The sequence below is a fragment of the Octopus sinensis genome, linkage group LG11 (assembly GCF_006345805.1).
Source record: "Octopus sinensis linkage group LG11, ASM634580v1, whole genome shotgun sequence".
NCBI lineage: Eukaryota > Metazoa > Mollusca > Cephalopoda > Octopoda > Octopodidae > Octopus > Octopus sinensis.
In genome coordinates this window covers 10553007-10575928 of record NC_043007.1, presented here as the reverse complement: position 1 = coordinate 10575928, position 22922 = coordinate 10553007, and the positions used below count along the sequence as shown (strand labels likewise).

At 40.4% G+C, this 22922-nt stretch overlaps 3 protein-coding genes across 3 annotated transcripts in view; all 3 read left to right on the top strand.

Annotated features, from left to right (window-relative positions):
* The window catches only part of LOC115217124 (transforming growth factor-beta receptor-associated protein 1), an 81660-nt gene extending 77997 nt beyond the window's left edge, over nucleotides 1–3663 (top strand). The window contains exons 21-22 of the mRNA XM_029786728.2: nucleotides 847–1037; nucleotides 3272–3663. Of these exons, the coding sequence (XP_029642588.1) occupies nucleotides 847–1037; nucleotides 3272–3413 (333 nt within the window). The 3' untranslated portion in view covers nucleotides 3414–3663. The remainder of the gene's footprint in view (nucleotides 1–846; nucleotides 1038–3271) is intronic.
* Nucleotides 3664–7552: 3889 nt separating this feature from the next.
* On the top strand, nucleotides 7553–8596 carry LOC115217217. The gene has a single exon (XM_029786857.1). It carries the CDS (start codon nucleotides 7553–7555, stop codon nucleotides 8594–8596), a length of 1044 nt encoding a protein of 347 aa, XP_029642717.1.
* A 3173-nt stretch (nucleotides 8597–11769) lies between these two features.
* LOC115217206 (deoxynucleoside triphosphate triphosphohydrolase SAMHD1 homolog) overlaps nucleotides 11770–22922 on the top strand; it is a 29992-nt gene continuing 18839 nt past the window's right edge. The window contains exon 1 of the mRNA XM_036507061.1: nucleotides 11770–12884. Within this exon, the coding sequence (XP_036362954.1) occupies nucleotides 12051–12884 (834 nt within the window). The 5' untranslated portion in view covers nucleotides 11770–12050. The remainder of the gene's footprint in view (nucleotides 12885–22922) is intronic.

Sequence of the window (22922 nt, the reverse complement as noted above, 5' to 3'; positions counted from 1 at the left end):
TGGAATTTACAAAAACAAAAGATGAAGATGGGTTTGTAAACAACAGAGTTGGCAAGCTGCACCAGACTCGAATCTGATTTGGTTTGGTTTCTACCGCTGGACTCTCTTCCTAATACCAACCACTTCACAGACTGTAATAGGTGCTTTTTATGTGGCACCCACTCTACTGGATGGTTGGTGTTCGGAAGGGATTCTAGCTCTAAAATTCCTGCCAAAACAGACGCAGAAGTCTGATGCAGGCTTTTGCTTGGCCAGCTCCCTGTCAAACTGTTCCACCCATGCCAGCATGGAAGGTGGATGTTAAACGATGATGATGATAATGATTGGCACACATGCTTAAATATGCTTTATAATCATCATCATCATTGTTCGACCGTGGTCGAGACAATGGAATTTACCATGCTACGCCAGACTTCACGGTCCATATAGCATTACGGAGGTCCTGTTGCTGGATGCCTGTATCCCTGGAGATTACATCAGGGTAGGAGAGTGTGCGCCCTCTGGTATTGCGAGTAGGTGGCTTCCAGAGGAGAAGAGTAGAAATTACCTCTTTTTCAGCTCTACAACAATGTCCAGCAAACTGGACTCTCCTACCTTTCACAAGAGATGACACAGGTGGTAGTTTCCCATATATCTGCATTTTGGTTGGATGATGCTTCCACGAGAGATTTTGAGCTCTCATAAGGAGGCGAGTGTAGGTTCCATCCAACCGCCCCTCAATGCTTTATAATGGCACCAGCACCAACCCTTTAACACATAGGTAGTCACCTCAAGATCACAATTATCTATCGTGTTTATTTTATTGGTTAATATATTGGAGAGTTCCCTGCCCCGTTTCTTTTGCAGGTTTTACAACTGTTACCTGAACACTGGTCTGTCAGTATCCTCTCTCACTTTCTGTCACGGTCCATTCGACGCAGCATTAACAACTCACGGACAAAGAATATCGAACGTATGCTTGCTCGCTGTGAGAACTTGTCTGTGAAGCACGGTGTTATTAGTTTGCAAAAGGAACCAATCATAATGACGGACGACAGGTGAGATTTTTTTTTTATCATATTACCTTCCCCTCTTTCACTCTCTCTCTTTCTCCATCTCTCTTTTACTCTTTCTTTTTCTACGTCTCCCTCTCCACCTCTCTCTTCACCTTTCTCTCCACCTCCTCTCCACCCCTCTCTCTTCCACTCTTTTGCTCTCCATCCGCTCCTCTCTCACTCTCTTTCTCCGTCTATCTCTCTGTCTTTCTATCTTTCCCTCTCCACCTCTCTCTTCACCTTTCTCTCCAACTCCTCTCCAACCCTCTCTCTTCCACTCTTTTGCTCTCCATTCCTCTATTCTCTCACTCTCTTTCTCCATCTATCTCTCTGTCTTTCTATCTTTCCCTCTCCACCTCTCTCTTCACCTTTCTCTCCACCTCCTCTCCAACCCTCTCTCTTCCACTCTTTTGCTCTCCATTCCTCTATTCTCTCACTCTCTTTCTCCATCTATCTCTCTGTCTTTCTATCTTTCCCTCTCCACCTCTCTCTTCACCTTTCTTTCTACCTCCTGTCCACCCCTCTCTCTTCCATTCTTTTGCTCTCCATTCCTCTATTCTCTCTCTTCATCCTCTCTTTCTCCATCTATCTCTCTGTCTTTCTATATTTCCCTCTCCACCTCTCTCTTCACCTTTCTCTCCACCTCCTCTCCACCCCTCTCTCTTCCACTCTTTTGCTCTCCATTCCTCTATTCTCTCACTCTCTTTCTCCATCTATCTCTCTGTCTTTCTATCTTTCCCTCTCCACCTCACTCCCTACCCTCACTCTATCTCTCCATCCTTCTCTCTTTCCACCTCTCCACCTCCCCTCTCTTTCTTTCTCCATATCTCTCTTTCTCTCTCTCCCTCTGTTTCTCTGCGGGTCTGTCTATTCCCATTGTTGTCTACCTCGTATATGAGCCAATGTGAGAACTTTTACATGGTTATTCCACCCATCTTCTTGAAATAGCAGGCAAATCACTCTCAAAATCAGTAGCTCCACCACCACCACCACCACCGCTACCACCACCTTAAAAAAGGGAGGACACGGTGGATAATATAGTTCTAGATATATCATCATCATTTTTGACAAGCATCTTTCTATGCCTGCATGGTTCAGATAGAGTTTATAGAAGCAAATTTTGTACAGCTGGATGCTTTTCCTGTTGCCAACTTTTACATGTTTCCTAGGAAAAGTAATATTTCCTCATCACGTGACCAACCAGACCATCGGATGTTACTACACATCGCTGGTCACAATGCGCTTCGCATTGTTTTAGCCTTCGAATGACGCCACCCCGCTGGCTAAGCGAGCTGGCCAACAGAAGAAAGAATATAGAAAAAGAGTGGTGAAAGAGTACAGCAGGGATCACCACTCCCTGCCGGAGCTACGTGGAGCTTTTAGGTGTTTTCGCTCAATAAACACTCACAACACCTTGTCTGGGAATCGAAACGACGATCCTACGACTGCGAGTCCACTGCCCTAACCACTGGGCCATTGCGCCTCCACATATGTCCTCATAGCCAGACATATTTACACAAAATATTGGAAAAGGATAGTCTTCATTTTCAATATTCATGCAATGACAAGACAGAGAGATGCAAACACGTAAACATACATACATGCATATACATGATATGTTATGAACTCTCTTTTTTACTCTCTTTTACTTGTTTCAGTCATTTGACTGCGGCCATGCTGGAGCACCGCCTTTAGTCGAGCAAATCGACCCCGGGACTTATTCTCTGTAAGCCCAGTACTTATTCTATCGGTCTCTTTTGCCAAAGCGCTAAGTGACGGGGACGTAAACACACCAGCATCGGTTGTCAAGCAATGCTAGGGGGACAAACACAGACACACAAACATACACGAACATATATATATACATATATACGACAGGCTTCTTTCAGTTTCCGTCTACCAAATCCACTCACAAGGCATTGGTCGGCCTGGGGCTATAGCAGTAGACACTTGCCCAAGATGCCACGAAGTGGGACTGAACCCGGAACCATGTGGTTGGTTAGCAAGCTACTTACCACACAGCCACTCCTGCGCCTATGAGGAAGATTTGGTTGCAATTTTTAGTAGTTCAAACAACCAGAGAATTTTTGTCCCTGGCTTAATGAATAAGTGCCAAAATATCTTGGAGGTTTTATTTAATCAATTGATGGAATCAAAAGAAACTCCCTTACAAATTTGTGTGCCAATACGTGAAAAACCATTAAAAAAATTTTTTCATTCTTTTTCAATACTTATAGGCTGTGTGCAGTTTGCAAACGTTCCTTCTCAGATTCGACATTCTTGCGTTATCCAAATGGAATCATCTCACACATCCATTGTGCTAAAAACCCAAATATTTGTCCAGTCACTGGCAAACTGTTCAGTTTGAAGAAATCTTGACCGACTGTATCATTATTAATGTGATCAAATCTCTAAAATACTTCTTATGAAACCACACAATCAATGGCTGGTAAATTTCTTCTACATGGTCTGCATAACAGGATACCGGGATACCATTACAGGAGAGAGTCATAAACAAAGAGAGAGAGAGAGAGAAAGCGGGAGATGGAAGCTTTCCAAAGATAAAAAAGCCTTGTTAATTTAAATAATTTTAAAAATATATGATGAATAAATCTTTGTGTTCTTTTTGTGGGTGTGTTGTATTTTTTCAATTGTCTTTGACTTTACCAACTCCAATTTTCCTTACTCTTTTCAAACATAACTGAAAAGGAATTTTGACCTTCATACTTTGAGCCTCTCAGAGGCTATGACGAAAGACCGAGTCCTCTGGAAATATGCTGTGACTTCAAAGACCCGACAAATGCAGTGAGTTCATGGCTCGCAGAACGGCCCGCTGTGCTAATCTTGGATCGTAGAGTGACCTGCTGTTCTTGATGAGACCTGTTGAATCAAGTTCGTTACGACACCCGTGCTGGAGACACGTAAAAACACCGTTCGAGCGTGGCAGTTACTAGCGTCGCCTGACTGGCGTCCGTGTCGGTGACACGTAAAAGCACCAACCGATCGTGGCCGTTTGCCAGCTTGCTCTGGCTCCTGCGCAGGTGGCACGTAAAAAACACCCACTACACTTACTGAAACAAGTAAAAGAGTAAGTTATTACATTCTGGCCTTCTGTACCAAAGGTTGATAGTAATTGTACCAAACGTGTAATACATTTACCACTGAAATAGAAAACTGAACAGTATGGTAAGGGATATTAATTCACATCACTTAGCTTGGACAGTCATCATCATCATCATCATCATCATCATCATCATCATCATCATCATCTGCTTTCTGTACTGGCATGGTTTGGATGGTTCAACTGAAAACTGGTAAGTTGGGGAGCTACACCAGGTTTCAATCTGATTTGGCATGGTTTCTATGACTGGATACCTTTCCTAACACCAACCATTCCAAAAGTGTAGTGGGTACTTTTTACATGCCACCAGTTCAGGGTTAACAGATATATTTTACAATGATTGACAGCTAGTATTTTTTTTTATTTTGATTTACTTAAAAGATTAATAAATAAACTATTACATTTGTGATACAGGTGTAACAGTTGATGAGTGAACATTTGAAATAGCAAAGGGAAAGCAAAAATAGTGAGATTGTTTCCTTTTGCAAAAAAATTTCTTGTGTAAAACATTTAGTTTTTGTTACATTTTTGCCATCTGATTCCATGTCCCTTTCCAATAAATTTTTACTATACATTTATCCTTGAGGTAGTGATAGCCATCCCTACAGTCCACTGATCAACAATTACACCTGCTTCATTAATGTATTACCATAAATCCTCGAGTATAATCTGCATTTTTTCCCCAAAATTTAAAGGCCAAAATCCCTAGTGCGTACTATATACGAGGTTAAAAATGAAAATTATTTTCTAAGCAATGTCCGAGTCTCTATTTGCTGTCTGGCTATGTTTATTCAGATGCATTTTGTGATGTCGGGTGCAAAAATACCTTTAGCTAATCTTGAAAGCAATGAAGTCATAAAAGAATCATCCATAACTTGCAATGAGCAACATTTATTTCAAGTCTCCCGTAATAACATTTAATAAATGTTATCTACAAGATGTTCGGCAACCTACAAACACCCTCGTCGCCCGTCATTTTCGCTTGGCGAGCCACTCCACATCTAATATCTTCGCTTTTGACCTCGCCTTGCACCAAGGATTCACACACTCTCGACTCCGCCTACACCACAAGCTATTTCGACACTCCATATAAGACGTCACCACGATGGCAGCTAATATCAGGATCGCCAACGACATTATCAGACCCTTTAATGGTGAAGGCGATGTAGTGGCCTGGATGCATAAAATCAGGCTTGTGGCGAGACTGCAAGACATTAGCGACGTAGCGAGCCTTATGGCACTATATTTGGAAGGGAGCGCGTTGACTCTATATCATGAGATGGACGAAGAAGAACGCCTGACCGAGGAGAAGATTGAGCAACGTCTGAGAGATGCTTACACCGAGTGTGAGTACACAGTTTTTGTTAAGTTGGGCACGATTAGATGGACGGAGAACAGGTGGATAAATACGCGACGGAGGTGCGAAGGCTAGTCACGCTGGCTGGGTTTACAGGAGAAGGCCTGGAGAGAGCAGCGCGACTGGCGTTCGTAAGTGGGTTCTCTGACGACGTAGGGATTCGACTGCAACAATTGCCCGTGGGCAAAAAGATGGCGCTGAGCGAACTTGTGACTCAAGCCCGCGTGTTGACGCGAAACACTGGACGGAAGGCGATAGCGATGGCGGTAACGGAGGCGCATAAAGACGAACGACGGCCGGAGAAAGACGCGAAGAAGCCTACCGTGTAACGACAGCGGCCGTTCTCAGGCCGGTGTTTTAGACTTCAGGGGTCGCACATGGCGAGGGAATGTACGTAACGGGGGCCCGTCTGCTATCGATGCAGGCAGACAGGGCACATCACTCGTGATTGCGACCAGGGAAACGACCGTGGGTAAGTTGCTGCCTCTCGTACTTTCCCCGCAGACGAGTAGAGGCGCTTTTGGAGACGCTGCCTTTAATTGATGTCGAGGCCGAGGGAAAGACGTTCGAGGCCCACGTGGATACGGGTTGCACGACCACCCTCGTGACTTCAAGGGTGACGAAGAAATGGAATGGGGCAAGTAGCGTCCGGGCGGTCAACGGCAGCAAAGTCTGTTGCAAAGGCAGCAGCAAGGTCGAGATAGTGGTGCGAGGCACGACGCTAAGGCTGCAAGTAATTGTGGTTGAACGCGTGATAGACAGGGTTGATGTGGTGATGGTGATGGATGCCATCAACCGCCTCCGTGGCGTCAGTGTTGTTGGAGATGAGGTCACGTTCGGAAGTGTGGGGGCGTCGTGCGCTGTGAGTCAGGACCGCCAGAGAGAGCAGAGCCTCGCGAGGGACTGCGCCGCTTACTCCATTGAGGACAAAGATTTTCAGGCGGCGTTTGTTGGTCAGCGTTGGACGATAGAGTGGCGATGGAAGGACGATCCCCCGATGCTGAAAAACAGAGTGAGCTGCTACCAACATACCCTGAAAGGTCACGCCAGGGTCGAGTTTGAAGACGAGGTAGAGAGGTGGATCGAGGAAGGAGTCCTTGTCCCGTGGGAGGAGGAAGTAGTGGGCGGAGTGCTACATCTGATGGCGGTGGTGCAGCCGACGAGGGGAAAAGTCAGACTGGTGCTGGACTTTAGAGAGCTAAACGAGCATATATCGTGCCACACGGGAAGCGAGGTGACGGACGTTTGTGGCGAGACGTTACGTGTGTGGAGACAGTCGACCAAGGCAGCAACGACTGTCGACTTGAAATCGGTTGAAAGAGGACAAGATTAGAAAGGCCACCAATTCCTACATAGACGACATTTTGGTGGACGAAACTGTAGTGCCAGCCAACGAGGTAGTGAGACATTTGGAGAAGTTCGGATTGATTGCGAAGCCACCGGAGTCGATGGAAGGGGGAACTGCGCTGGGGCTGAAGCTGCGAAGAGATAGAGCGGGTGAGTTGGTGTTCCGGAGAGGAAATGAAATCCCAGAGCTGAGTTCTAGCGTCAGCAGGAGAGAGCTGTTCTCGGTGTGTGGGAAGTTGGTCGGTCTCTACCCGATCGCTGGATGGCTGCGCACGGCGTGCAGTTACACCAAGAGACGAGAGGAAGGGGAGAGTTGGGGCGATAAGATGGGAGAAGGGACGGTGGCGATGATGCAGGTAATCCTAGAGAGGACGAGAGCGGAAGACCCGGTCAGGGGGAACTGGTATGTGCCCAAGACGGAATGCGGGATCGTCTGGTGTGATGCTAGCAGTATAGCGATAGGGGTTGTGTTGGAGATCGAAGGCGCTGAGGTGGAGGACGCAGCTTGGCTTCGGAAAGCAGATGACTTTAACCACATCAATGTCGCCGAATTAGACGCGGTACTGAAAGGGGTGAACTTGGCTCTGAAATGGGGGCTGCGCTCAATCGAAATCCAGACGGATTCAGCCACTGTGCTGGGTAGGATCGCTGATCACCGGTGAGAGGAGAATTCGGACGAAAGGTGCCACGGAGATGTTGGTGAAGCGACGTCTAGGAGTTCTAGGAGAATTGATTGCCGAGTTCGGACTGAAGCTGAACGTGCTTTTCGTGCCTTCGGAGAGAAACAGGGCAGACGCACTGACCAGGGTGAAAAGGGCGTGGTTGGAGGATCCGGAGGAGGCACAGAAAGGGATAGCTACGGCGTGTCGGTTGGATGACTCCAAACTGAAGAGATTGCACGCTATGCATCACTTGCGTGTGGACAAGACCCTGTATCTCGCGAAGAAAATTGATGCTGACGTTACTAGGAGAAACATCCGAAAAGTGGTGGGGAGATGCGACAGGTGTCAGTACATTGACTTTGCTCCGTGTGGGCATGAGCAAGGAAACCTTTCGGTGGAGCACAACTGGAAGAGGCTAGCTGTGGATGTGACGCACTACCGTCAGGGAATATATCTCTCCATGGTCGACTGCGGGTCGGGCCGGCTGGTCATTTGGAGGGAGTTGAGAACGGGCATTACTGACGAGATTGCACAGATTTTGAACGGGATATTTTTAGAGAGGGGTCCCGTGGAAGAACTGCTAATGGACAACTGGGTGGCATTTCGTTTGGAAGCGTTAAGGGATATGCTCGACCGGTGGAAAGTGCGTCGCTTGTTCAGAGCAGTGTATAGGCCGAGCGATAACGGAATCGTAGAGAGGCACCATCGGACAGTCAAGGTCATAGCGGAATGTGGGCACATTTCGCCGCTGGAAGCAATTTTCTGGTACAACATGTCTCCCCGATCCGGACAAGCTGAAGAATCTGTGCCACACAAAGCGGTATTTAAATATGAATGGAAGCATCCAACTAAAGCGCCGGAGTGCCACGAGGAAGAGAAGGGACCCGCTTGCATGAAAACAGGGGAGGAAGTCTGGGTTAAGCAACCGAAGGGGCGCTGTACGTCTCAATGGAGCAGAGGAATGGTGACGGCGGTCAATTCCAGAAACAACGCTTCGTCGGGTGACGATTGTGGAGTGGAGGAGAACGAGGTGCCCAGCCTGAGATCTCGATGCGCAAGGCGCCCTTCCGGTTAGATGGTGGACTTCGACTTGGAGTAGAGAGAATGTGATCTTTAAGATTAGGGTGGCGTGTGGGATGACGTCAGCAGCTGGGGAGCTGACCGGACCTTGGGGCTGACAGGAAGAGGAAGGGGCAGGAGTGACACGCCCGCAGGCAGGGGAGCATTGGGCCTTTTCGATCGGGGTTAGCTGACAGAGATGGACGTGTGAGCGCTTTGTCAAGGTAAGGGAAAAAGCAGCTGCTATTTTTAGCGTTCGGGTCGGGCCACGTGGTAGGGTGCGTTACCGCCGGGGAGGTCCGCGTCGACGAAGAGAAGGTAGGTGCCTTTATTTCAAATCTCCCGCATACACCACAGGCACGAAACAGTCTCTTTCGTATGACCAGTGTGGTCGTGTCTCCTTCTCAAATTTTAGTAATTTCTCTTATGACCCAAAACTAGGTGAAAAGTACTGAATGGATCTTTACAAAATTTGGAAATTATATTCTATGCATAACGGCCATAACCCCCATGATAATTCATATATTTTTGCTGTTGATGAAATTTTAATCATAGATATTAGACACAAATGAAGTAATATTTATAAAATTTCATCTTCTTACAAGTTAGAAAGACCTATTCGTGGGGACTTAATACCCACAATTTACTCATTTACAAAGACAAATACAGTTGTACTCTTGAAAGCTGTAGGGTCACCCGAGCACAAAAGATGAGCATTATTTGTAATTCAATGGTACAACAGTGTAAGAGTTTGCTTTTACATACACTTAGGTTGTGACTTCTGCAATGCGCTGCATAAATTGTCAAGTAAATGACAGGCATCATTGCTTCCACTGATTCAGTTTCAAAGTGTTGAGTAAAGTTATTTGATTGCAGATCTCCTTTCAGTCTTTTTATTATTACTTGGTCACACATAGTCTCCAGATGGTAACATTGATTTCAAGGCCTTCCCAGATGAGTGACTGGTTATTCAAAGACATTTATAGGTTGCAAATTTATTCTGTCCAGTTACGTATCAGTATAGGGGTCATTTGCAAACTCTAGAGGTGACACTTTCATTTCTCCTTAGTCTTCACGTCACACAGTTGTTAATGTTTGTTTCAGTTGGGTCACGCCCTTCCAATTGCTATAGATTCGTAATGCATCTTACGGCTGTGCCTGTCACCTGGATGGTGAGGAATCCTACATTGGGAGTGGTAACGACTAGGGTAGGGTAGCTGACTGCTTATTGTGATCATTCGTCTTTTGGTTTCCTGTAGCTTTACTCTCTTTTACAAACCCAGTGAACATATATTTCCTATTTCAAAGAAATTCAAACAACAGATATAAGACCCAAGTTAGATTTTCAACAATTCAACTTCTCTGGTTGACATTAAGACACCCACCGCCAATAGGGGCCTTAAATCTCATATTTTAGAGCTCCATGACCTCCATTTTTCAGGAGCAAAATCCTTTTAACAGGTTCTATAAGACTGGAATTTTTGAATATGCGCATAAAAATCAGTAGTATGGGATACATATGGCATGATAGAAAATTCTATTTCTTCAATTGCATGATATGGGCAATGCCGGGTATCTCTGCTAGATATTATTATTCTTAAGACAGTAGTTGGCGGCATCGTTAGCACGCCGGGTAAAAGGCTAAGCGGCATTTCATTCATCTTTACGTTTTCAGTTCAAATTCCGCCGTGGTTATCTTTGCCTTTTATCATTTCGGGGTTCATAAATTAAATACCAGTCTAGTACTGGATCGATGTAACCGACTATCCAAGAAATTCTAGGCCTTGAGCCTATAGCAGAACGGAATATCATTAAGCCGGCAAACCTGGAGAATAGTTAACGCGCTGTGCAAAATGCTTAGCGGCGTTTCGTGTGATTTTACGTTCTGAGTTCAAATTACGCCGAGGTTAATTTGCAGTTCATCTTTTCGGGATCGATAAAGTACCAGCCGAGCACACCAGTGGGTGTAATTACCTTACACTTCTCCAAATTAATTGCTGGCGGTGTGTCAAAAGTTGAAACCCTTATTATTTTATTCTATAATTTGAACCTGATATCGAGGCTTTTAGCTATTAGCCGGTTCTCTATCTGAGATCTAAGACTTGTAGCTATGTTATAACGATTGTAATTTTCTCAAGAGATGAGCTGTTGAGGTTTTGAGGTTAGTGCCATATTTAGGACATTGTGTATATTTAATTTTTCAGATATTTTATAGATGCAGACTAAAGACCCTAATTTTTCTGCAATACCTAGTGTCTTACTACTACCGTTAGAATATCTATTCGGTTTCCACATTCTGTTAATTCTATAGGTCACTGTATTTAGCAAACTTCTCGAATTTTTTGACTGATCAGCTGGTAATACTAGATGGCAAGCATTTTATCGGTGATGTTTGATAATAATGTCAGGTGAGCTAGTATCAGTCCAACACAACAGTAACTCTGTTACGTTCTGTAACTGGTTTCGGGTGGTGTTCTTAACAGTTTTTAGGCAGGAGAATGTCATGAAGACGACAGTTTTTTTTAATGTAGGTACGAACCTATTTAGTCATGTTCAGTTTTGTACTCGGGTATTACGCCGTTAGAGTGGACAACCACAATGTTGTCGGTGGCTTAAATACTGTAGGTTATTATGACATACTCTACAATTTGATTCAGCGCATTGTGCAGATAGCTTTCTTAACTGTTTATGAGTAGATATTGATCGTGAATTGCTATTGATAGCACTTCCAGTTTCTGACTTGAGATATAAACTGCGCAAATATTAGTAGTAGTACTAGCAGCAGCAGCGTACAAATTTCACTTTCAATTTCAAAACAGCACGCAAGTCGTACTGTTGTTTCAAAGGAGCAGCAACAGTGGTGGTGGTGGTGGTGGTAGTTGTGGTGGTGTTATTGTTGTTGTTGTTATTGGTGGTGGTGGTGGTGGTGGTGGTAGTGGTGGTGGTGGTGGTGGTGGAGGTGGTGGAGGTGGTGTTGGTGGTGGAGGTGGTGGTGGTGGTGGTGGTGGTGGTGTGGTGGTGGTGGAGGTGGTGGTGGTGGTGGTGGTGGTGGTGGTGGTGGTGGAGGTGGTGGTGGTGGTGGTGGTTGTGGCGGTAGTAGTAGTAGTGGAAACAGCAGCAGCAGTAGTTTTCTTGGAAAGTGATGTGGTGCTGGTGTTAGGGCGTTGAGTATATAATTGAGCCAACTTTTGAGATAGCAACACTGTTTATTTTCTTTTGTTGCTATCGACCACGGATCACTTTTGGATCGCTTGTATTATTTCTGACATCAGACGTCTAAATGCCAATGGAACTGAGATCTTTTCGAATCAAATGTTAGAAATGTCGTTCTGAACACGTCTGTATAATTCACAATTCTACTCAACATTTCAACCAAAACACGCATAACGACAACGAGGCCACAAGCAGCAGCAACAACAATATATAAAACAACTAAAAAGTAAGTTAGATACTTTCCTGATAATTTCATAATGTCCTACTCACGCAGTACATATTGGGATCAGGTTTTTCAGGACGCTATTCATGGAGCTATGCAGCTCCCATCACTCTGTGTAGATATTATGAATACAACACAATTCCAGAGATTGCGTAATATCAAACAATTAGGTTTGGTTTATTACGTCTATCCATCAGCTTCACATAACAGATTTGAGCATTGTTTGGGGACATGTCATCTTGCTGGCAAAATGATTCGCCATCTTAAGCAGCAAGATCCCGATCTGCCAATATCTGATCGAGATATGCTTTGTGTTGAAATTGCTGCTTTGTGTCATAATTTAGGACATGGTCCCTTCTCTTACGCCTTTCAAAAAATTATCAACCAACATCGAGAGGAAAATGGAGGTGAAAAGTGGGAAAATAAAAATGCAACGTGCAAAATGCTGGATCATCTTCTTGAAAAAAACCCACATATTAAAAAAGAACTTAAGTCTGATGATATTGATTTCATAAAAGATATTATTATTGGTGAACCAAGAAATTCTCAGAAGCCAAAATTCTTTTACCAAATTGTCAAAAATACAGACTTTAAAATCGACGTTGATAAATGGGATTACCTGGCAAGAGATTCCCATTTTCTTGGCATTGGAAAATCATTTGATCACGGAAGAATGATGAAAATGTCCAAAGTAATAGATGGTGAAATATGCTACAGAGACAAAAGTGTTGATAATTTCTATGATATGTTTTATTCCCGATATCGATTACATAAAGCAGCTTACCAACACAAAACTGTTCTTCTGTTTAATAAACTACTTGGCGAGGCCTTCAGATCTGCAGATAAACACCTGAAAATTTTCGAAAAGGTCGATGATATGAAGAAATTTACTTATTTTACAGATAGTATTTTGGAGGAGATATTAAATAATGAGAATAATGAAGGTCTCAAAGAAGCTCAGAGCAAATTGAAGAGTATGTTTTACCGGTGTTATAAATACAGAGGTATAGACAAAGATAGAAGTTACCAAGGGGGAGACCAAGAGATAATATTCTGTGAAGCCAATTTGGATTATGGAGCTGGAGAGGAAAACCCATTAGAGAAAATACCATTTTATAAAAAAGGTAAGAAGAAATCCTTCAAATATAATCAAGGGGAATTAGAAGACAGGCTTTTGCTGCCAAAAACATTTCATTTGAAAATCCGTCATTGTTTTGAAAAGAAAATGAATAACAAAAATGAAGGAAGTAAGAAGAAAAAAGAAAGTGATTTTTAAAAATGAACAATAAATAATGAAAAAAATAACAGATAAGAAAGAATCTTGAGAAAAAGTAATAACAAAACAATCAGATCGAATATGAGGAAACAAAGAAGAAATGAATCTGTGAAATAAGAAATAAGACATGCTAAAAGATAAAAATAATACAAGTATATCCAAACTACTGAGCTATTCCAATGTTAGAAATAACCATATAGAAATTAACATTTTTGTTTTCACTAAAAAACATTTTCTTTTAACCAAATCTTTTCAAAGGTTTTAAATTTTCACTTTTTTTGTTTTAATTTGAAATATATGATTTTATAACGCAACGTTAGAAATGTATACGAGGAAGTAAAGGAATTTTGCTTAAGATTTGGTAAAAGCTAGAAAATGATAAAAATGTATTGAAACTACTGAAAAATTCAAAGGACATTTCTAAACGAACGATAATCTTTTTGTAAATTAAACGTATTTTTAATATAAAATATTTTCCTATAACTAAATGTCTTAGATTTATAAAAAAACATATAATTCTTTGCTTTTAAATTATACCAACTCATTAAGTCACGTTAGAAATATATGACAAACACCGTGATTTTTTGTTTAGGATTTTTGTAAAAGTTTAATATTCTAAAAATATATTGAAGTTTTTCAAGTATTCAAAGGTTAGAATGAATGAGAGAATAAAATTTTTTTTCAAAATCAATCATTGTTTTATATTTGCTGGCAAAGTGATTCGCCATCTTAGGCAGCAAGATCCCGATCTGCAAATATCATTGAAGTGTATACGGGACAGATATTTATTCAAGTGAGTCTGAATATCGGTGTCGCTTTGCGTGCCAGAACGTGCAGTCAGTATTGCAGAGTGTGAAATGCCTTCAGGTTTTTTTTCAGAAGTGAAATGTGTCTGGCACTGTTGTCGGGGGTAATTTTTGAGGTTAGCATGAACGACAGTGTAGCATACTGGAGAGATGCGCGAGACAGGTCATTTTCTCTATTTATTACGTGACCAAACAGGGGTCTAACAGAGGGAAATTATGTCTAAACACTAGCGCCGAGAGCATGTGAACATCCAACGTAGATCGAGTCGGGAAAAGAGTTGAGCTGCCTAAGCCTACTCCGCGACCTCTTTCCAACATTGCTCTTTCATGACATTCAATAAGTGTATCGTACTCTTCCTTCGTCGATTTATGTCTGTTTTTGCGCACACCGTGTATATGATCTTTTGCGACATAACGACCGTCCGAAGCCAGATCACTGCCCCTGATGCGGGTGGTTTCGGACGTGTCGGGCGGGAAACCTTCACCACCATCGCTATCGCTTCATTCTTGCCGTTAATTCTTTCCTTATTGTGTTGTATCATGATTTCATGAGTCGTTCGTGGAATTTCCACGTGAGTTGTTATTAAGATCCCATCTCTCCTTTCCTCTCTTTATTTGTAGATACACGTGCACATGTATGTATATTCATATATATATATATATATATATATATATATATATATATATATATATATATATATATAAATAATGTGCTTTCATTGTGTCGCCTCCATAACCACAATGATTATCATTACCAACATCGCTCTACCTATAGCATTTAAAATTATCGATAATAATATGAGTCCCGGTATGTTGAAGCAGATCTTCGTCAATATTTATCGATCTGTGAGATCATTGATGTAGCCATACCAACTGACATGGATGTTGTGAGTAAAGAGGTTGAAAAATCACCAAGTACTCCGAATTGAAAGTGGAAATGGCAAGACTGAATGGAATGCGAGAGGATAATGTAAAAATGAAACTAGTGGCAACTGGAAATCCCATGCAAGATTGGTGTCTTGCAAAAAGCAGCCTAACTGGGCACAGCGCACATCTTAAGGAAAGTATTATCAGTCTGGGATCTTTGTTGTGACTTGACAGATGACTAAAGACTCCGGTGCACGTTTACCTACACTGTGTTACGAAGGAATGATAGTAATAATAATAATAATAATAATAATAATAACAACAACAACAACAACAACAGCAATAATAATAATAATTTTTATTATTATTATAACAATAATAATAATGATAACAACAACAACAACAACAAAAATAATAATAATAATAATAATAACAATAATAATAATAATAATAATAATAATAATAATAATAATAACAATAATAATAATAATAATAATAATAATTATTATTATTATAATAATAATAATAATAATAATATAATAATAATAATAATAATAACAACAATAATAATAATTATAAGAACGGCTCATGTACTGAGAAGAGCACTATCGCTGTGAAAATAACATCCATCCATGAATTTATCTATTTATTAATTTTTAAATACATATTTTATCTGTGAATTTGCGCGTGTAATCTTGGAATATATTCAATGCCCTTCTCTGCCCTAGGTGTATGGAAAACACTCGGCGAGAAACGGAAGAAATTTTGAAGAAAGAAGGAAAAAACATAATAATAATAATAATAATAATAATAATAATAATAGAGCTGCGCTCGGTAGCGAAGTGAAAGCACGCTATAAAAATAAAACTACTGAGTAATAATAATAATAATAATAATAATAAAATAATAATAATAATAATAATAATAATAATAATAATAATAATAATAATAATAATAATAATAATGATAAAAATAATAATAATGATAATGATAACAATATTTTAAAGGACTGGAGTAATGTCTCACAAAGGTAAATATACAATAGGATTAGCGTGATGTGATTACATTAGATATTTTATTGGTTAAACGATATTTTGACAGCTTGCCTGTCTTTACCGAGATCAAAATGAAAAGTGATTCATAGACATTCAAAATTATAGAAATTCAAATCTAAAATTTGAACGAAGGCAACCATGATTCCCACGTTGATGGAATGACATCATCAGTTTTCTTTTTTCATGTTCACAACTGGCAAAAAGAAAAAGAAAGGAAAAAAATGAGAAAAATGAAGAGAAAAAAGAAAAAAAGAAATGAAGAATATTTAATCAAACGGTTTTGTGTAAATATGAAGTTCTCCTGTCACTTTATTCATTCCTCCAGGGCATGATGTTAATAACTCACAAACATATTTATCCTCATGCATTTTGAGAACTGAAAGTGTAGCAGATTCAGAATACTTTCCGAGAATATTCACTTTCAAGTCTTTTTTCAAAACTACAGCCGTTTGATGTAAAACGTTCGACAAGTTTTATCTATCTACTGATATTGTGTCTGACATCATATTTGTGCCCATTGAATCTTGTCGTTTAATTGTTCTGTTGTACAAATAGCATAAATCAAGTTGTGTTTGGTGCATTCTGCGGCGTCTTCCAAATAGGAATTTCTACACGTCTCACCTTCGGTGTAAATCATAACATTTCTGTTATGATTCCGGATGGAATTGACTTGACTCAAGTTGTCACACAATAAACAGGACTTATCTCTCTTCCGGCTGTTTTTTTTTCAAGGTATTGTGTGAAGAAACTCCAATGTTAGGCGCAGGAGTGGCTGTGTGGTAAGTAGCTTGTTTACCAACCACATGGTTCCGGGTTCAGTCCCACTGCGTGGTACCTTGGGCAAGTGTCTTCTACTATAGCCTCGGGCCGATCAAAGCCTTGTGAGTAGATTTGGTAGACGGAAACTGAAAGAAGCCCGTCGTATATATGTATATATATGCGTGTGTGTGTTTGTGTGTCTGTGTTTGTCCCCCTAGCATTGCTTGACAACCGATACTGGTGTGTTTATGTCCCCGTTACTTAGCGGTTCGGCAAAAGAGACCGATAGAATAAGTCTTGGGCTTACAAAAGAATAAGTCCCGGGGGTCGAGGTGCTTGATTAAAAGGCGGTGCTCCAGCATGGCCGCAGTCAAACGACTGAAACAAGTAAAAGAGTAAAAGAGGGAGTAAGAGAGTGTTAGTTTTCTTGGGGTCAGAAATAGTGGGTAATAATTCTCTTATATTTTCATTCGGTCTAAAGGCTACAATAGGCGGCTGAGGAAATATCCGTTTGAAACTAGAATATTTTCCCCGCAACATACTAATAACTTTCATGTAACACTTTTGAAATGACAGCGAAATTTCGGTGCCAGTGAATCAATAAAGGAACTCTGTCACATATTGTACTTTGTTTGCTGGTGGAGGCGCAATGGCCCAGTGGTTAGGGCAGCGGACTCGCGGTCATAGGATCGCGGTTTCGATTCCCAGACCGGGCGTTGTGAGTGTTTATTGAGCGAAAACACCTAAAAGCTCCACGAGGCTCCGGCAGGGATGGTGGTGATCCCTGCTGTACTCTTTCACCACAACTTTCTCTCACTCTTACTTCCTGTTTCTGTTGTACCTGTATTTCAAAGGGACGGCCTTGTCACTCTCTGTGTCACGCTGAATATCCCCGAGAACTACGTTAAGGGTACACGTGTCTGTGGAGTGCTCAGCCACTTACACGTTAATTTCACGAGCAGGCTGTTCCGTTGATTCGGATCAACCGGAACCCTCATCGTCGTAACCGACGGAGTGCTTCCTACTTTGTTTGCTAAAATTATGCGTGAAAGTTTAACTTTCTTTGCTAATCTTAGCAGGAGTGGCTGTGTGGTAAGTAGCTTGCTAACCAACCACATGGTTCCGGGTTCAGTCCCACTGCGTGGTACCTTGGGCAAGTGTCTTCTACTATAGCCTCGGGCCGACCAAAGCCTTGTGAGTGGATTTGGTAGACGGAAACTGAAAAGAAGCCCGTCGTATATATGTATGTATATATATGTATATATATGCTTGACAACCGATGCGGGTGCGTTTATGTCCCCGTAACTTAGCGGTTCGGCAAAAGAGACCGATAGTATAAGTACTGGGCTTACAAAGAATAAGTTCCGGGGTCGAGTTGCTCGACTAAAGGTGGTGCTCCAGCATGGCCGCAGTCAAATGACTGAAACAAGTAAAAGAGTATAAAAGAGTATATCGTTTTTTAATTTCCTTTAATTGTGATTCACTGTAATCTCGTTTGACATAATAGTGTACAAAAGCATTTGCATGTTTCCAATAATCTCCTATGTCAATACAAATCCATTTTATCCTAAAAAAAATTAGGATTTCGGATTTGACCGAAATATATAATATGGATGATCTGAGCAGCGGTGGAGGTAAATGTGAGATGACCTGGGCTTGCAAAATAACTCTGTCACTACTATGCCACCAGAAAACTTAACTTTTGTGACCAAACATTCAACGCTAGGTTTTGAAAAACTAGACGTAAATTTTATGTTAGACTTGAAGCCATAGTTTTTAGCATAGCAGTCACAGAAATGCAAGAAATCAATTAAACTATCCTGTGATCCTTCCCAGACAAGAAAGACGTCATCAATGAACCGTAACCAGAGTGTTTGTTCATGACCATATTGCGATTTGAATGTCTTCGGTGGCTGTGTCTCGAATTTCATCATGAAGAATTAACTGCTATGAGGGTACTCATGGCGCAACCCCTCGTCTGGTCGTAAAATCTTTTGTCCAAACTTCATTGTTTTACTTAGTAGCACAAATCTCAATAGAGTACAGAGAAAATTAGATAGAATACTTTTGTTTGACAGTTTTTCGAAGACATTCATGCATGCTTCTACCCCTTCATCTTGGTCAATATTGGGATATAAGAAAGAAACATCCATGGTTACCAAAAACAGTCTTCAACATGGCTTCGGTGCTTTAAAATGTTGTTGATTTTAGACACAACATTACAAGTATTCTGAATACAGGAACTTGATCTGTTTGCGACAGGGAGTAAAAAGTCATCCAGCCACTCTGAAACATTAATATCCGCTGAAAATTGGGCGCATTGGAGGAAATCTTTCGAAACTTTTGTGTATTTTGAGGAGACCGTAAAATACAGGTGTTCTTTCTGGCCGTGAAATCCTGGATTTGGCCTCATTAATGAAATTATTTTCCACCATTTTCAGAATTATTTTGTCAAGTTCATCTCTGTACTTGGGGTTTGGATCGACAGGTAAATTTTCATATAAAGTTTTGTCACTTAAAACTTGATCACAAGCCGAGATATACTCACTTTTGTACATAATTACAATAGCGCTTTCTTTATTCGCCATTCTAATAACAATATAATCATTATTAGCTAGACAACGGAGTACGTAACGCTGGGAATTTGTGAGGTTATTCCAGGACTTCTTTCCACTTAATTTAAGGCTTTCCATAATGCCTGTCTGACGAAATTCAAAAAATTCCAGTAGTGCTTGAGAACGTCCATCTCGAACTGTATCTGAATACTAATTGGGATTCTTTTCAATCCAATTATGCCAGATTCGATCATCATCATTTTAATTTCAGTAAGTATTGAGTTTTCTGACTCCGCGTTATCATTTTTTACCAAAAAATATATTCCTTCAGCTTGTGACAGCGGACAAACTGAAAAAGCCCTTGTACTTGTTTTTTCGTGTCTAAATTCTTACTGCTTGGGTAGAAACTCAGTTCCAAGAGAGAGACATCGTCTGGTGAAAGTTTTAGTTTAGATAAATTCATGAGCGAATTATTCTCTAGACTGATCAAATAAAAACTTTTCTAGAGAGAATGGCCAGTTCACATGCGTACGCCTTCGCAAATCACAATCACATGCACCAACTTGGGAATTAGCAATAGGAACTTGTTGAATTGTAGGAATTATGTTTGTTTGTGGTGAGTACAGCATTATTATCTGTGCTGTTAGTTCCTGTGGTACTGGTAAATTCAATCTGTCATAAACATATTTTTTACTTTTAATCTGCATGTTTGTTACAGTCACTCGCTGAGACACACCCAGTGTCCTGCGGTGACTGAAGGATAAGAGATGTTACAGTATGACTGAAAGCTTGGGGAATTGAAGTAGCTAAATATCTTCATGTAATACAACGCAGATATTTAAATGGATAGGGTTTTTCTAAGGATGTGGGCAGTACTTGTCAGTGCAACTTTTGGGATTTCTCTGAGACATGGTTCTCTTGGGATCTTATCTAGATGTTTCTGGCATCCATTTTTTAAAATCATAACTTGGGTTATGATAACAGGAACAGTTCTCGTTTTAAGATGCAACATCTTTTGTATTTCAATTTCCAAGTCCTTATATGTACTTAGTTTGTCAAATACCTTGGCAGATATAATTTTACCAGTGGGAACACATACAACTATAAGTGTACAAGTATTTTCTGCCCTGAATTTAATAATTATATCTGGATTGTAAACTGTGCTTAACGGTGCGGGCGAGGATACTGGAGGACTCCCTTGACCTGGAGAACATCCTTATCTCCAGAACGGAAGTCTTCAAACCGTGCTTGCATTTCAGGAAACTCCTATTGGACCATTGAGAACTATTACCCACTATTTCTGACTCCAAGAAAACTAACATTGGAGTTTCTTCACACAATACCTTGAAAAAAAAAACCAGCCGCAATAGAGGTAAGTCCTGTTTATTGTGTGACAACTTGAGTCAAGTCAATTCCATCCGGAATCATAACAGAAATGTTATGATTTACACCGAAGGTGAGACGTGTAGAAATTCCTATTTGGAATACGCCGCAGAATGCACCAAACACAACTTGATTTATGCTATTTGTACAACAGAACAATTAAACGACAAGATTCAATGGGCACAAATATGATGTCAGGCACAATATAAGTAGATCGATAAAACTTGTCGAACGTTTTACATCAAACGGCTGTAGTTTTGAAAAAAGACTTGAAAGTGAATATTCTCGGAAAGTATTCTGAATCTGCTACACTTTCAGTTCTCAAAATGCATGAGGATAAATATGTTTGTGAGTTATTAACATCATGCCCTGGAGGAATGAATAAAGTGACAGGAGAACTTCATATTTACACAAAACCGTTTGATTAAATAATCTTCATTTCTTTTTTTTTCTCTTCATTTTTCTCTTTTTTCCTTTCTTTTTCTTTTTGCCAGTTGTGAACATGAAAAAAGAAAACTGATGATGTCATTCCATCAACGTGGGAATCATGGTTGCCTTCGTTCAAATTTTAGATTTGAATTTCTACAATTTTGAATTTCTATCAATCACCTTCCATTTTGAATTCGGTAAAGACAGGCAAGCTGTCAAAATATCGGTTAACCAATAAAATATCTAATGTAATCACATCACGCTAATCCTATTGTATATTTACCTTTGTGAGACATTACTCCAATCCTTTAAAATATTGTTATCATTATTATTATTATTATTATTATTATTATTATTATTATTATTATTATTATTATTATTTTTATTATTCAGTAGTTTTATTTTTATAGCGTGCTTTCACGTCACTACCGAGCGCAGCTCTGTGTGCCTTGGGTATGTGCTGTGATTTGTTGTGATGCTCTGATGGTTATTGTATGGAAAGTGTTCTGCGTAGGATGTGTGCAGTGCCTGGTAGTGCAATTTTCTGTATGTTATATGTGTTTGTAAGTCCTGGTGTTTTTGTTTTGTATTTGTCTGAATATTTTTTTATCATGCCTAATGCACCTACTATGATAGGGATTGTTTCTGTTTTCAGATTCCACATTCTAGTTACCTCTATTTGCAGGTCTTTGTATTTTGAGAGTTTCTCCATTTCCTTTAGAGACACGTTGTCATCTGCCGGTATTGATACATCAATTAGAAAGCATTTTTTTCTTCATGATCTCTGACAACTATATCTGGTCTGTTGGCCTTAATTTCTCTATCTGTGTGTATCGGCATATCCCAGAGTATGGTTGCTTTCTCGTTTTCTGTGACCTTTTCTGGTGTGTGCCTATACCATCTTTTTCTGTTGTTATTCCATAATGTTGACATAGCTTCCAATGTATGTAGGTTCCAACTCTGTCATGTCTGTGAATATATTCCTTCTTAGCCAGGACTGGGCAGCTAGAGATAATATGATTTATTGTTTCTTGTCCATCTCCACATATTCTGCAGTTACTTGTAATATTTCTTTTCATTACATGTTTTTGGTAATTTCTGGTGGGGAGGCTTTGGTCTTGTGCTGCAATTAAAAATCCCTCTGTTTCTGCTTTGAGTCCTGAGCTTCTCAACCATTGCTGGGATTTTTCTTTGTCTATTTCTTTTGCGTTTAGTTTAGTGCAGTATTTACAATGAAGGGGCTTTTCTTGCCATCGTTTTATCATGGTTCGTTGCTGTTCTATTTTTAGTTTGGATTTCATTTGTTTTATAGCTTTTGTTGTTTCTTCATCATCTTCTTCTTCTTCTTCTTCGTGTTTATTAGGTGGTATGATTTCTTGTTTGTATTTGTCAGCTTCCTTAAATACTGAGAACAGTTTTTTGTTTTGCTCGTGTTTTGCTGCTATCTGGATCAGTTTTCCTTCCTTCTGAAGTAGATATTTTTGCAGTCCTATGGTGGTTATTTTATAGTAGTTTTCCAGCTGTATAAGGCCTCTACCACCTTCTATAAGTTGTATATATAGTCTTTCTATGTCAGATTTTGGGTGATGCATCCTAGATTCTGTCAGTATTTTTCTTGTTTTCCTATCTATTTTGGACAGTTCATTTCGTGTCCAGTTAAGGATATTGTAGCTGTAACTTATAACTGGGACAGCTAAAGTGTTGATACCTATTATTATTATTATTATTATTATTATTATTATTATTATATTATTATTATTATTATTATTATTATTA

Bases quoted from the DNA above. Each gene is read 5' to 3' on its own strand.
- LOC115217217 (XM_029786857.1), top strand. From the start codon at position 7,553: ATGTTGGTGAAGCGACGTCTAGGAGTTCTAGGAGAATTGATTGCCGAG.